Source organism: Hylobates moloch, unplaced genomic scaffold (genome assembly GCF_009828535.3).
Source record: "Hylobates moloch isolate HMO894 unplaced genomic scaffold, HMol_V3 SCAFFOLD_1, whole genome shotgun sequence".
NCBI classification, from domain to species: Eukaryota; Metazoa; Chordata; class Mammalia; order Primates; family Hylobatidae; genus Hylobates; species Hylobates moloch.
In genome coordinates, this window is record NW_026652276.1 from 238,982,322 (window position 1) to 238,994,887 (window position 12,566).

At 43.5% G+C, this 12,566-nt stretch overlaps 1 protein-coding gene across 7 annotated transcripts in view; it reads right to left on the reverse strand.

Moving 5' to 3' along the window:
• Positions 1–12,361, reverse strand: part of NCAPG2 (non-SMC condensin II complex subunit G2) — a 79,395-nt gene extending 67,034 nt beyond the window's left edge. Inside the window, exons 1-6 of one of the 7 annotated variants that reach the window (XM_058428620.1) lie at positions 12,274–12,346; positions 10,479–10,673; positions 9,703–9,803; positions 9,277–9,393; positions 784–972; positions 320–434 (exon numbers count right to left, since the gene is read on the reverse strand). In XM_058428620.1, the coding sequence (XP_058284603.1) occupies positions 320–434; positions 784–972; positions 9,277–9,354 (382 nt within the window). In that variant the 5' untranslated portion in view covers positions 9,355–9,393; positions 9,703–9,803; positions 10,479–10,673; positions 12,274–12,346. The other 6 variants (XR_009209993.1, XM_032753246.2, XM_032753247.2 and 3 more) reach the window with 6 other exon arrangements.
• Between the last annotated feature and the right edge of the window lie 205 nt (positions 12,362–12,566).

The window sequence follows — 12,566 nt, forward strand, 5'->3', positions numbered from 1 at the left end:
ATCACCTGAGGTCGGGAATTCAAGACAAGCCTGACCAACATGGAGAAACCCCGTCTCAACTAAAAATACAAAATTAGCCAGGCGTGGTGGCAAATGCCTGTAATCCCAGCTACTAGGGAGGCTGAGGCAAAAGAATCGCTTGAACCCAGGAGGTGGAGGTTGCAGTGAGCCGAGATCACGCCAATACACTCCTGCCTAGGCAATAAGAGTGAAACTCTGTCTCAAAAAATATATATAACTAAATAAACAAAAACAGAAACAAAAACAAGTATTTCAACTCCCACTTCTAAATATGCCATTTATAACAAAATCAACTCACCATTTAATATAATAACACATTCCAGTAGGGCTTCATAGTTCTCACTTTCATTTATTACAGACACAGAAGCAAGAATCACAGATGTAATTGCATAAATTATTTCTATGCTTTTTCTCTATAAATGAAAAATCAAAGCATGAGTGAATTAAAATCAACTTAAAATCATTTTTTAGCAGAAATTTCACTTACAAATTACAAAATCAAGCCACAATTCTAGCTTACTCTAAAAAGAATTAAAGTTGAATAAAAGTAAATCATCCTAAAAGAACAGCAATATTTAGTATTATATTAATAACAGTAGGATTGAAAAGTGAATAAAACTACAACAGACTAAACTTCTAAAATTCTTGACTTCTAACTTCAAAATTTGTCTTAATGTAAAATTCAACGATACACAATGAACAGTTATTTTTTAACAAAAAAAAAGAGAAAAATGTTTCTTATTTCTGAAAAACAAATACTACCATTTTTGAGCCAAGTTCTGTTTCCATATTGTCTTCACCCTGGGCTTCCACTACCTGCCACCCATCCACTGGGCTTTCTAACAACACATCTGTCAATAAATTCTTCAGCCTTTGCCATAATTCTTCTTTCTGTTTCCTTGATAATTCATCTAGTAATTCCTTTAGGCTGAAAGGATCAGAGGCCTCTTTCTGTAACATAAATAGCAAGTGTCACATTTCAAATCCAAAAAATTAATCATATCCTTTTCATAATGTCATCAAAAGAAAAGTTAAGTGTTAACTTCATTACAAGTTCAAGAGTTTGGTTGCAGTATTCAAAATCCATTCCTAAAAGGGAAGAAGCACGGGCATTCTCCATCTATTCTTTCCTAGTATCCTAATCTTCAGAGTTTTTAAAATTTCACCCACTTAGCAAAACCCTCCCTAAAAGGGACCCAAATGTCCACCATCTCCATACCTAGAATTAGGTTACAAAAGTAGGCTAAAGTTCAATAACAATGGCAATAATAATACTGTGGCCACAGACTCCAGCCCCACGTGGGCCCTCAACACCACCTTCTACTTATTCCTCAATATCATTCTCTCCCACCAGCCAACAAGATGATTTCAGGTCTCCGCCAACAACCCTCTAAACCCATTTCATCTTATCTGAGATGACCTCACCTACTCTTTGATGAAGCAAATAGTGGCCCTCATCAAAAGGGCATAGAATCCAGTTAAAGGGACTCCCTGTAGCCAAATTTGAAACAATGTGAGCACCAAAACAGTGACAGTGATTAATTATAACCAACTGAATAAAATAAGCATCGACGAGGCCAAGCCAACCCCTCTGGGAGAGAGGGCTACAGTGAGCTGTGATTGTACCATTACACTCCAGCCTGGGCAACATAGCAAGAGCCTGTCTCTAAAAAGAAAAAATCAATGACAGCATACTGATAATAAATATCAAACCATTAATTAATAGCACCTGCATGCTCTAGAATGTCAGCGAATAAATATAGATGCAATACAGGGTCAGAAAATCACTATTTTATAGCCATCACAATAATTATGGACTCTGGCAGGAATTATCAGAAGATGCTAAAACAAGTGGGTGGAAGCCTGGTGAGCAGCAGGACATTACAGTGTCACCACTTTCCCACAGAGGCAGGCTCCCAGAAGAGACCTGGCGGACACCTACCCACACAGGGACGGACAGACCACGCCATGCGCTTCCTGTCTTGACAGCGCCGAGGACCTAACACTGCTAAGCAGTTCCTGCCAAAATGCACACTAAAATTTAATCAGATCCTCAACAGATGCAAATTGAAGGCTATACCACAAAAGAGCCACTTGCAGTCTTCAAAACTGTCAGGGTCATAAAAAACACAGTAAGATGGAGAAACTAGAGTAAAGATACCTCATAAGCCCTCCATCCCCCCCATCCTCTCTTCCTGCTCTCCTAGCTCCTCTCCTGCCCTGGCGTTTTTCTCTTCTTAGCGCTCCTTCATTTTTCATCTAGCTTTTTCCACCTCCGTTTGTTCACTTTTATCTCCTCTCTTTCCTCGTTTCCTTGACCCTCCTCCCCTTCATTTCTCCACTCCATTTTCCTTAGGCCTTTGCCCGTCAATCACATGCAAACACAGACCAGCTCTCAAATGTTTGACCTTAGACAGTATCTTGATCTACCTATAGACAAGACATTCAATCGTGAATGTTGAATAATTCTTTATGCCTCAATTATGCAGAAAAAATAAGTTAATGGCCCATTTAAGTCCATTAACGGTAATTTTCCAGTACATTAATGGACAGTTTTGGTGCCGGGGTCACTAGTCTGGGTAATGGACCACAGCTACCGTGTTCAAAGATCAAGAGGTTCTATTCAGGTCAAACTCTGGTGACTGAAGGTGACCAGAGAAATGACTGGGCTGATCCACGATGCTTACATCAGGAAATACTAGTTGACTGATGGTTAGAGCACAGAAATGAATCAGGTCCCACCCTGCCCTGAGTAAGTTCACAGTCTAGGGGCAAGAATAACAACCTACAGATTGTTAAAATCTATTAGAGGTGTATGCTGAAGGCTATAGCCTGAAGGAAAAGAAATAGCTGCCCATCCACCTATGTGACAAACTAGGATGGGCTGCTAACTCCTTCCTGAAAAATCAACCCTGAAGAAATGAGTGAGAGAGGTTCCAGTAACAAACTATAGCAACAAAATGAGACACACACCCAGCTTCACTGAAGGCTGTTTGGAGCTGGGGATGTGAGAAATGAGTGGCTGTTGCCTAGGGCATTGAAGAGCTGGCTAGAAGGGCAAGGAAAGGATGAGGGACAAAAGCTGTTCAAATATCAAAATGTTCTACCTCTCCCCAGCATGGCCTTGGGGTGGTCATTGCCTGGCATTGCCACGACATTAGCAGTGACGGCCCAGGCCTCTAGGGCCATAGGACACTGGGCAAAGGCAGGGCAACACAAAAGCCCAGCAGTTAGAAAGAACATGTGCAGACTAGCGAGCTGCCTGTGGGCATCCCTCCACAACCTCCTCCAGCCCCAGGATGCAGAAGCTGTGCAGCCCCGTGCTGTACAGAGCGTACCAGGCTGAGGGGCCAGTGGGGTGGACATCCTGCAGGGCCTCTCCTCCCTGTGTGAGTGCCCTGGCCACCTATGCCCCAGCAAGGTGCCTTTTTGTAGTCTATATGCCCAGAGGGAGGTATTCTCTTGTGACTGGCACGATGTGTATGAAGCAGGGGAAGTCTTGTTGCGTAACAAAAAACTTGGTAGCATAAAGCAACAATTTTACTGTATCTCCTGAATCAGTGCTCACTCTTGGGGACACACGCCTGTGCTTAAGGTGGCAGCTGGGTGTTGGATGTCTGGCACTTTGGTGCCCACTAATGAGGTTTCCCTCTACAGTCTCATCCTCCAGTCTTTGTGTGTGGTCTCTCTCTCCAGCAGAGGGTGATCCTGCACTTCTTACATGACAACCAGGGACTCCGAGAGGAAGTAGAAGCTGCCAAACTTTCCGAAGGCCACTTCCTCAATATTCCGTCCGTCAAAACAGGCACAAGCCCAATCCAGATTCAAGAGGAGACGACATAGGCTGCAGAGGGTTATTTAACAGGATTATCCACAATGTTAAATTTGCTGATTTTGAGGATTTTAATGTGGTTATATAACAGAATATCTTTATTTTAGAAAAATACGAACTGAAATGTTTAGAGATAAAGAGGCACAATGCCTACAACTGACTCAAGTGATTCAAAAAAATGTAAATACAAAGAATGATAAAGAAAATGTGGCAAGTGGTAACAACTGGTAAACCTGGACGTAGGGTATTCAGGATTCCTTTGAATTCCTCTTGCAACTTTTCTTTTAACTTAGCAATTATTTCAACAGGAAAGAAATTACTTCTCCACCCTAACCCTGCCACCCTCCTCCTCCTCAGTAAGTCCACACCCTTAGCTTCCCAAATGTGCCCTGCCTCAAGGTCTCGGCCTTTCCCATTCCTTTTGTCTAGAATCTTCTTTTCCCAAATCTCTACATGGCCCATTTGGATCTCTGATCAAATACAGTCATGCAATGCATAGTGATATTTCAGTGAATGACAAACCACATATATGAGAGTGGTCCCATAAGATTATAATGGAGCTGAAAAATTCCTATCACCTAGTGATGTCATGGCTGTCAAAACATCATAGTGTAACAGATTAATCACATTTGTGGTAATGTTGGTGTAAACAAACCTACTTTTTATCATTGTTTTAGAGTATATTCCTTCTACATTTTTTTAAGTTAACTGTAAACTAGCTTTAGGCAGGTGCTTCAAGAGAAATTCCAGAAGGCAATGTTATCACAGGAGATGAGATAACAGCTGCATGTCTGTTATTGCCCCTGAAGACCTTCCACTGGGACAAGATGTTAAGGTGGAAGACAGTAATACTGATGATCCTGACTTGGTACAGGCCCAGGCTCATGGTGTATTTGTGTCTTAGTTTTTAACAAAAAAGTTTAAAAAGTAAAAATAGATGGCTGGGTGCGATGGCTCACACCTGTAATCCTAGCACTTTGGGAGGCCGAGGCAGGTGGATCACCTGAGATCAGGAGTTTGAGACCAGCCTGACCAACATGGTGAAACGCTGTCTCTACTAAAAATACAAAAATTAGCTGGTGTGGTGGCACGTGTCTGTAATCCCAGCTACTCAGGAGGCTGAGGCAGGAGAATCACTTGAACCCGGGAGGTGGAGGTTGCAGTGAGCCAAGACGATGCCACTGCACTCCAGCCTGGGCAACAGAGCAAGACTCCAACTCAAAAAAAAAAAGTAAAAATAGAAAAAAGCTATCAAATAGGGGTATAAAGAAAGTATTTTTAGCAAAGACATGGAATAACCCTAAATGCCCATCAATGATAGACTGGATAAAGAAAATGTGGTACATATACACCATGGAATACTATGCAGCCATAAAAAAGAATGAGATCAAGCCCTCTGCAGGGACATAGATGGAGCTGGAGGCCATTATCCACAGCAAACTAACACAGCAACAGAAAACCAAATACAGCATTTTCTCACTTATAAGTAGAAGCTAAATTATGAGAACACATGGACACAGGGTGAACAACACACACTGGCCTATTGGAGGGTAGAGGGTGGGAGGAGGGAGAGGATCAGGAAAAATAACTAATATAACTAAATAACTAAAAATAACTAATAACTAGGCTTAATACCTCAGTGACAAAATAATCTGTACAATAAACCCCCATGACACAAGTTGACCTATGTAACAAACCTGCACATGTACCCCTGAATATAAAAGTTAAAATAAAATAAAATGAAGAAAGATTTTTTGTAAAGCAAAATAAGTTTGTGTTTTAAGCTAAGTGTTATTATAAAGGATTTTAAAAGTTTAAAATTTTTTTAAAGTTTATCAAGTAAAACAGTTACAGTAAGGTAAGGTTAATTTATTATTGAAGAAAAATGTTTTTATAAATTCACTGTAGCCCAAGTGTAATGTGTTTATAGTTTACAGTAGTGTACAATGACGTATTAGGCCTTCACATTTACTCACTACTCAGTTATTCACCCAGAACAACTTACAATTGTGCAAGCTCCAGCTATAGTAAGTGCCCTATTCAGATGTACGATTTTTTATGTTTTATACTGTATTTTTACTGTACCTTTTCAATGTTTAGATACACACCATTGTGTTACAACACTGTGCCTACAGTATTCAGTACAGTAACATGGCATACAGGTTTGTAGCCTAGGACGGTAGACTGTACCATCTAGCCCAGGTGTGTACTGAGCTGCTCCATCTGGGTGTATGTAAGCACACTTTAGGATGTTCACACAACAATGAAATTACCTAATGATGCATTTCTCAGAACGTGTCCTCATCAAGAGTCATGTGACCGTGCCAACTCTGTGCAAATATCATCTCCTCTGAGGTTTTCTTCAGCCACGCCATCGTCCCCAACTTCCACTTCCACTTGCTTTATCAGTAGTAGTAGGTTTTTTTTTTTTGAGACAGGGTCTCACTTTGTCACCCAGGCTGGAGTGCAGTTGCACAATCATAGCTCACTGTAGCCTCAAACTCCTGGGCTCAAGTAATTCTACTGCCTCAGCCTCCCAAGTAGTTGGGACCACAGACACAAGCCACTACACTAGGCCAATTTTTTAACATTACTGTAGAGACGGGGTCTCACTATGTTGCCCAGGCCGGTGTTATCCTGGCCTCAAATGATCCTCCTGCCTCAGCCTCCCAAAGCTCTGGAATTACAGAGGTGAGTCACTGGGCCCAGCCTCCACCTGCTTTATTATTTACATATATGTCTTGTTTTTCTTCCTCTACCACTAGAACATAAACCCCCATTTATGCAGAAACTTTGCTTTGTGTGTACTATAACCCCAACTCTCAGTGCAGTGTCTGGCACACAGAAGGCACTTAGGACATGTTTGTTAAATGATGGAATTTTCCTCAGTGCTGTGTCCTCCTCCCCATCACTGATTCTCCAAGAAAGACAAGGGCATACAGTATAATCAGCTCCATTCTAGAACACTTGCTTGAAAATAAAAACTTGTTCCAACATTGTCAATACATCAGGGAACAATTTGACCAAAGGCAAATTTCTCATTTGCTTATGTGGGATTTCATAGGCAAGAAATACCAGGTGAATGCAGAAAACTGCACCCACTGACTGGAGCCACCAGGATCCCATGAAACACATCTCAGACACCTAGCAGCTCAGTCCATTCACACCTGGGCCACACATTGTGCCCCTCACCTGCTATGACCCAAAAGCCCCAACCCCACTTCACTGCGCCCTCCCCAGGCTCACTGTGTTCTCTAATGCTCCCTATTCCCATCTGCCTAGCTTGCCTTTTTCTCCTCTGTTCTACCTAATTTTCTTCCTCTTACACACAGAGGGGCAGGTGTACCTTGGGAGCACAGGCACCCACTTCCAACTATAGAATGTAAATATTTTTCAAGATAAAGTGCCATGTTTACTATAGTATTTATGCATTTCTTAGTGATTTGACATATAAAATTATGCTACCGTTTTATTAGGTTCCTGTTTTTAATGTGTCACTGGCAAAATTTTTTAGTGTTGTCCCTCTAACTCCATTTTCCCCATAATCTCTCTGGGTTATTTATTTATTTATTTTACCCAATTCTGCAGAGTGCAGTGACTGTTGGTAATGCATGTGTGGGATTATAGAAGAACTAATTGTACTTGGAAAGATCTACCTGATAGGCCTCAAACTGATTTAAGTTCTTATCAAATTGAACTATGGGAAACCATCATTATTATATAAAATGGCATTTATGTCCTTCAACTTGATGAAACCACGTGATGCACAATCCTACAAATTTTCATTTTTACATTTAAGAGCTACACAGTGACTAGGTACTAAGCTGAATTGTTAAGTGTTAATAAAGCTTATTATTGATAAACTAGAGTTAATGCCTCATTAGTATAAGGACTAATTCAGTATTCTCCTGAGATGTCTGCTGGCTGCCCAGCAACACTGCAAAGGCTGGTTGGCACACAACAGGTGGCTGGAAACAATGCACCCCAGAAGGGCACCTGTCATTGTGGCCACCAGTGTGATTTTGAGTTGCTATTTTTACCTCTGATTTTCAATTTAGTTTGCTGTGATTTTGTTAACATTATGGTATGCACTTTGCAACAACAATCTTTTAGACTTTAAAATATGTATGTACTACATTTCCAATACAATCCATATACACCGCTACTGCTATATTATCTAATTTGCTCTTATAAACACTTCTATGGTGATGAGATGCCTATGAGTTTGTGATTATTTTTAAGTTTACAGGATATCATTTTATAATACCGAAACATGTTATAAGCTCATTTCTCTTATAAAGAAAACCGATTTCTTAAATGTTGCTAGTAACAAATTCATTATTAGATTCCTCCCTAATTCTTTGTTGTCACTAATTTGATTTTCACCACATAATAAGAACAAGTGAGACAAGTGTGCCAAGGGTCTCCTGCCCCAAAGATACTTTCGTATTTCAGGGTCAGTGCCTCCAATGCTGGCTTCCTCAGAGATGTGTCCTAGGCCCTTTTCTCTGAAACACTACAGAGATAACTGCAGGCATTCCCACGACTTAGGCTTCCATGCCCAACCTGTCTCTAGCACAGCCCTTTCCCCTGGTATCTAGACGTGCATGTCTGACTACTGGCCATCCGCTGGTGCACATCCCACCACCAGTCATCTGGCACCTCCAAAATGGAGCCACCTTCTCCCTTGAATCTGCCCTTTTCCCACGTTCATGAGCTTGCTGAATGGTACTACACAGTCAGATGCCTGGGCCCTTCCCCACCATACCCATATCCAATGAGTCCAATAGTGCCATCACTTCACTACCAAGCAGCTTCCCATTTCCAGTTTCTAATTCAACCATCATTATGAAGAGCACGACCTAAGAGATTAGCCTTAAATATGTCCCTTTGACATATTTCTCACTTGCAGAGGAATATTTCCAAAAGACAAACCATATTTTTCTCCTTACCTCTATTTTGTCCACTAGTTCTCTCTCCTTCTCTTTTGTTCTCTTCCTCCCTTGCCTACAGCTCGCTCCCTGCTTCAAGCACCCACCATTCTCAAGATAAAGTCTGAAGTCCTTAAAATGGTAAAGACCTGTGTAGCCTAGCCCCCAGCCTCATCTTCTGCCTTCCTGCTGAACTTCAAGTTCAAACACAACAAACCTTCTCTAGCCTTCAGAGTGACCTTCTTGGTTAGATGGGTCCTTCCCCCCAACATCCCTCTTTGACTGGTTAACTTCTGTTTATCTTTTACATCTTAGCTTAGCCCACCAGCAGGTAGATTTGAGTATAAAGGGTTTTGTTTTCTTCTTTCAAATAAACATTGGTCACTAAGGATTCACTGAGATAACTATGTTTCGTTCGGGGACATAATGATTTTAGAACATATTTCATATTCACAGTCAAAAATCACAACAAAACTAAAACATGAAACTTACATCAAGTTGAACAAATTGCAAAAACTCTCCAACCAGCTCCTTAGACACGGCTTGTACAAATGTCTCACGTTTTTCCATGACAGATGGCACTTTTCAAATGGCATTTATTTTGCAACCCTAGTGGAAAACACAATCATACTGAAACACTTGCAAATATATCTTTTCCTATAAGATTTAATTTGATATTAACATCCAAGAACTGCAAGAAAATTCCTGAACCACATATGGCAGACAGTTTCTAAAAATATTCTGACATAAAACACATTATAATATCGGAAAAACAATTTACTTGTTTCCTTTACTGGGGGTGTTAATAACATGATATTAATGATATTTCATCAACAATTGTTAATAAAATTACCAACTAAGGAGGGAAAAATCCAAATAGCCTTAGGAAGCTCACCACCATCTCTTCCGTTTTAGTACCTTAGCAAGATGCTGGCTCGGCAGATCTGAGTTGATTCAACAAAAGAACAATCTGATCCCAGCTGCAGATTCTGAAGATGCTCCCTTTCTAAAGGCCATTCCTCCATCAAAAAAATCCCACTGTTAGTGTCATCTTGTTATTCAAAGTGAGATGGAAAACAGTGGCCCCGGGGGTCACCTGGGATCTTGTTAGACTATGCATTAGGCATGCCCAACCACCGCACCCTCCTCCCACAACTTCGGGATAATGAGAGCTCAGGGGACTTTGTATACCCTCCATCCTGCCTGTGTTTTTCCAGGAAATTCTATTTAGCATTCACAATACCTGGTGCTACTGGTGCCCTACTAAAAAAACATTAACCTAAAGCTGAGGTAATAGAAATGATGGAACATATTTGCAGTAGGAGCCCCCTCACTTTAAACATAAATGAAAACCACCTGCACCATTATAAATAGAGCAATATGCAAAATTACTGCCAATAATTATGGGGACAGAGAGTCATCTTAATTAAACATATAATACTAGATTTTAATGTCTAAATTGAACGAAGCAGAAAATAACCTCAGTTTAATGACTCCCCAAATAAGTTAACAGTGAAGTCTGGTCATCTCATTCCTCAACTCAAATGGCTGAACTATGAACTACGGTCACGGACCACATAACATTTCAGTCAACAACAGACTACATGTATGACCACAGTCCCATAAGATTATAATGCCATATTTTTACTGTGCCTTTTCTATACTTAGATATGTTTAGCGATGCAAATACTTACCATTGTGCTACAGTTGCCTACAGTATTCAGTACAGTAACATTCTAGGAGCAGTAGGCTACACCATACGGCCTATGTGTGTAGGCTACACCCTCTAGGTGTAGGTAAGTCCACTCTGTGATGTTCATGCAATGATGAAATTGCTGAACGACAACGTGTCTCCCTCTTTAAATCAAGCAAGACTGGCACACTTTTTACTGACAAAGAAAATGGGGAGGGAAGGGAGAGTGGCCAGTAACAAGCATAATGAATAGTGGCTAGGACAAATTCATGATTTTAGAAAAATAATCCAGTAAGGTGCAGCAAACACATGGAATCATACATCTTCGCCTGGCAAGTCTGTGAACACTCTCCCTTTTTCATAGTTCTGGTCACTTTTCTTGTTTGCTCTATTTCCAAGTGTACCTCTTTGGCATTTTAGTCCAACCTACAGTAGTATACTTCCTCTAGCCTACCAAACTTATTCCTATATTTCCCATTTTCCCTCTTATATTAGTGACTGTAATTTTTTAATGGCTAATTTTTCAATCCATCTCCCAAAGTGGCAATATTCCATGTTTCTTGTACCATATGTGCATAAGACCTCAGCCCTGCAGCCAGAATGCTACTTTCAAGGTAAGGAGTCATCTCACCATCCAGTTATCAGTCCGAAGAGCAGGTTACTCTTTGCACAGGAGGTCTGGTACTGAATCAAGTTGAGCATTAAAAAGAAGAAATCCCTGTTACCTTCTCACCACCTGTGACTTCCCACTCCATCCCCAAACTCCTTCACGGACACAACAAGAGGCATCAAACCAGCAACAAGAGTTCAGGAGACTGATGTCTCTGAGGACAATGCCCACGTCCACGACTGGGGAGATAATCTCTGAGGGCAGTGCCTACACCCAGGGCTCAGGGGGACTCTCTCTAAGGGCAGTACCGACACCCAGGGCTCAGGGGGACTCTCTCTAAGGGCAGTACCGACACCCAGGGCTCAGGGGGACTCTCTCTAAGGGCAGTATCGACACCCAGGACTGAGGGGACACTCTCTGAGGGCAGTGCCCATGTCCAGGACTGAGGGGACACTCTCTGACGGCAGTGCCCATGCTCAGGACTGAGGGGACACTCTCTGAGGGCAGTGCCCATGCCCAGGACTGAGGGGACACTCTCTGAGGGCAGTGCCCATGCCCAGGACTGAGGGGACACTCTCTAAGGGCAATGCCCATGCTCAGGACTGAGGGGTTGCTCTCTGAGGGCAGTGCCCATGTCCAGATGCATCCCCCAGAGAGGGTTCCCAAGTACGGATCTCAGGTTGGTGGGGTCTGCCCAGGACTGAGGGGACACTCTCTGAGGGCAGTGCCCATGCTCAGGACTGAGGGATCGCTCTCTGAGGGCAGTGCCCATGTCCAGGACTGAGGGGACACTCTCTGAGGGCAGTGCCCATGCTCAGGGCTGGGGGGTCGCTCTCTGAGGGCAGTGCCCATGCTCAGGACTGAGGGGACACTCTCTGAGGGCAGTGCCCATGCTCAGGGCTGGGGGGTCGCTCTCTGAGGGCAGTGCCCGCGCCCGGGGCTGGGATTTTCCTCTGACATGGACAGGAAGGACGGGAGTCGCTGAGCTGGGTAGCGGGGATGGCCCGGGGTCGCCGGTTCTGTCCGGTCCCGTCAGAGGCAGCACTGCCCGCGCGCAGGTCGGCCGCCTCTTTAGGGGAGTGGAGGCCGGGACCCCGACCAGCTGAGGAGGGGTTTCCCGCCCGATCCCGGCTACCTCCCAGCCCCTGCTCTGAACCCAATCCCGGCTCCGCACCGCAGCTCTTACCTGGGCTCGGGGACCCGCCGTTTCCCGCGCTCGGACCAGATTCAAACGCACCCGCCGGCGCCCCAGACGGGCCCCGCCCTCCCGGTCGTCATCAAGCGCCGCTCTCGCGAGAGCTGGGGCACCGCGAGCCTCGGGCCCCGCCCACACGCCCGCTCCGCCCCGCCTTCAGATCATACCCCGCCCACATGCCCTCCTGTCTTCCTCCTGTCTATGCCCCGCCTCTTAGGGCGCGGCCTCGGGCCGCTAACCCCAGTGCCCTACCGGGCACCGCGGAACGCGCACGCGCGGCACCA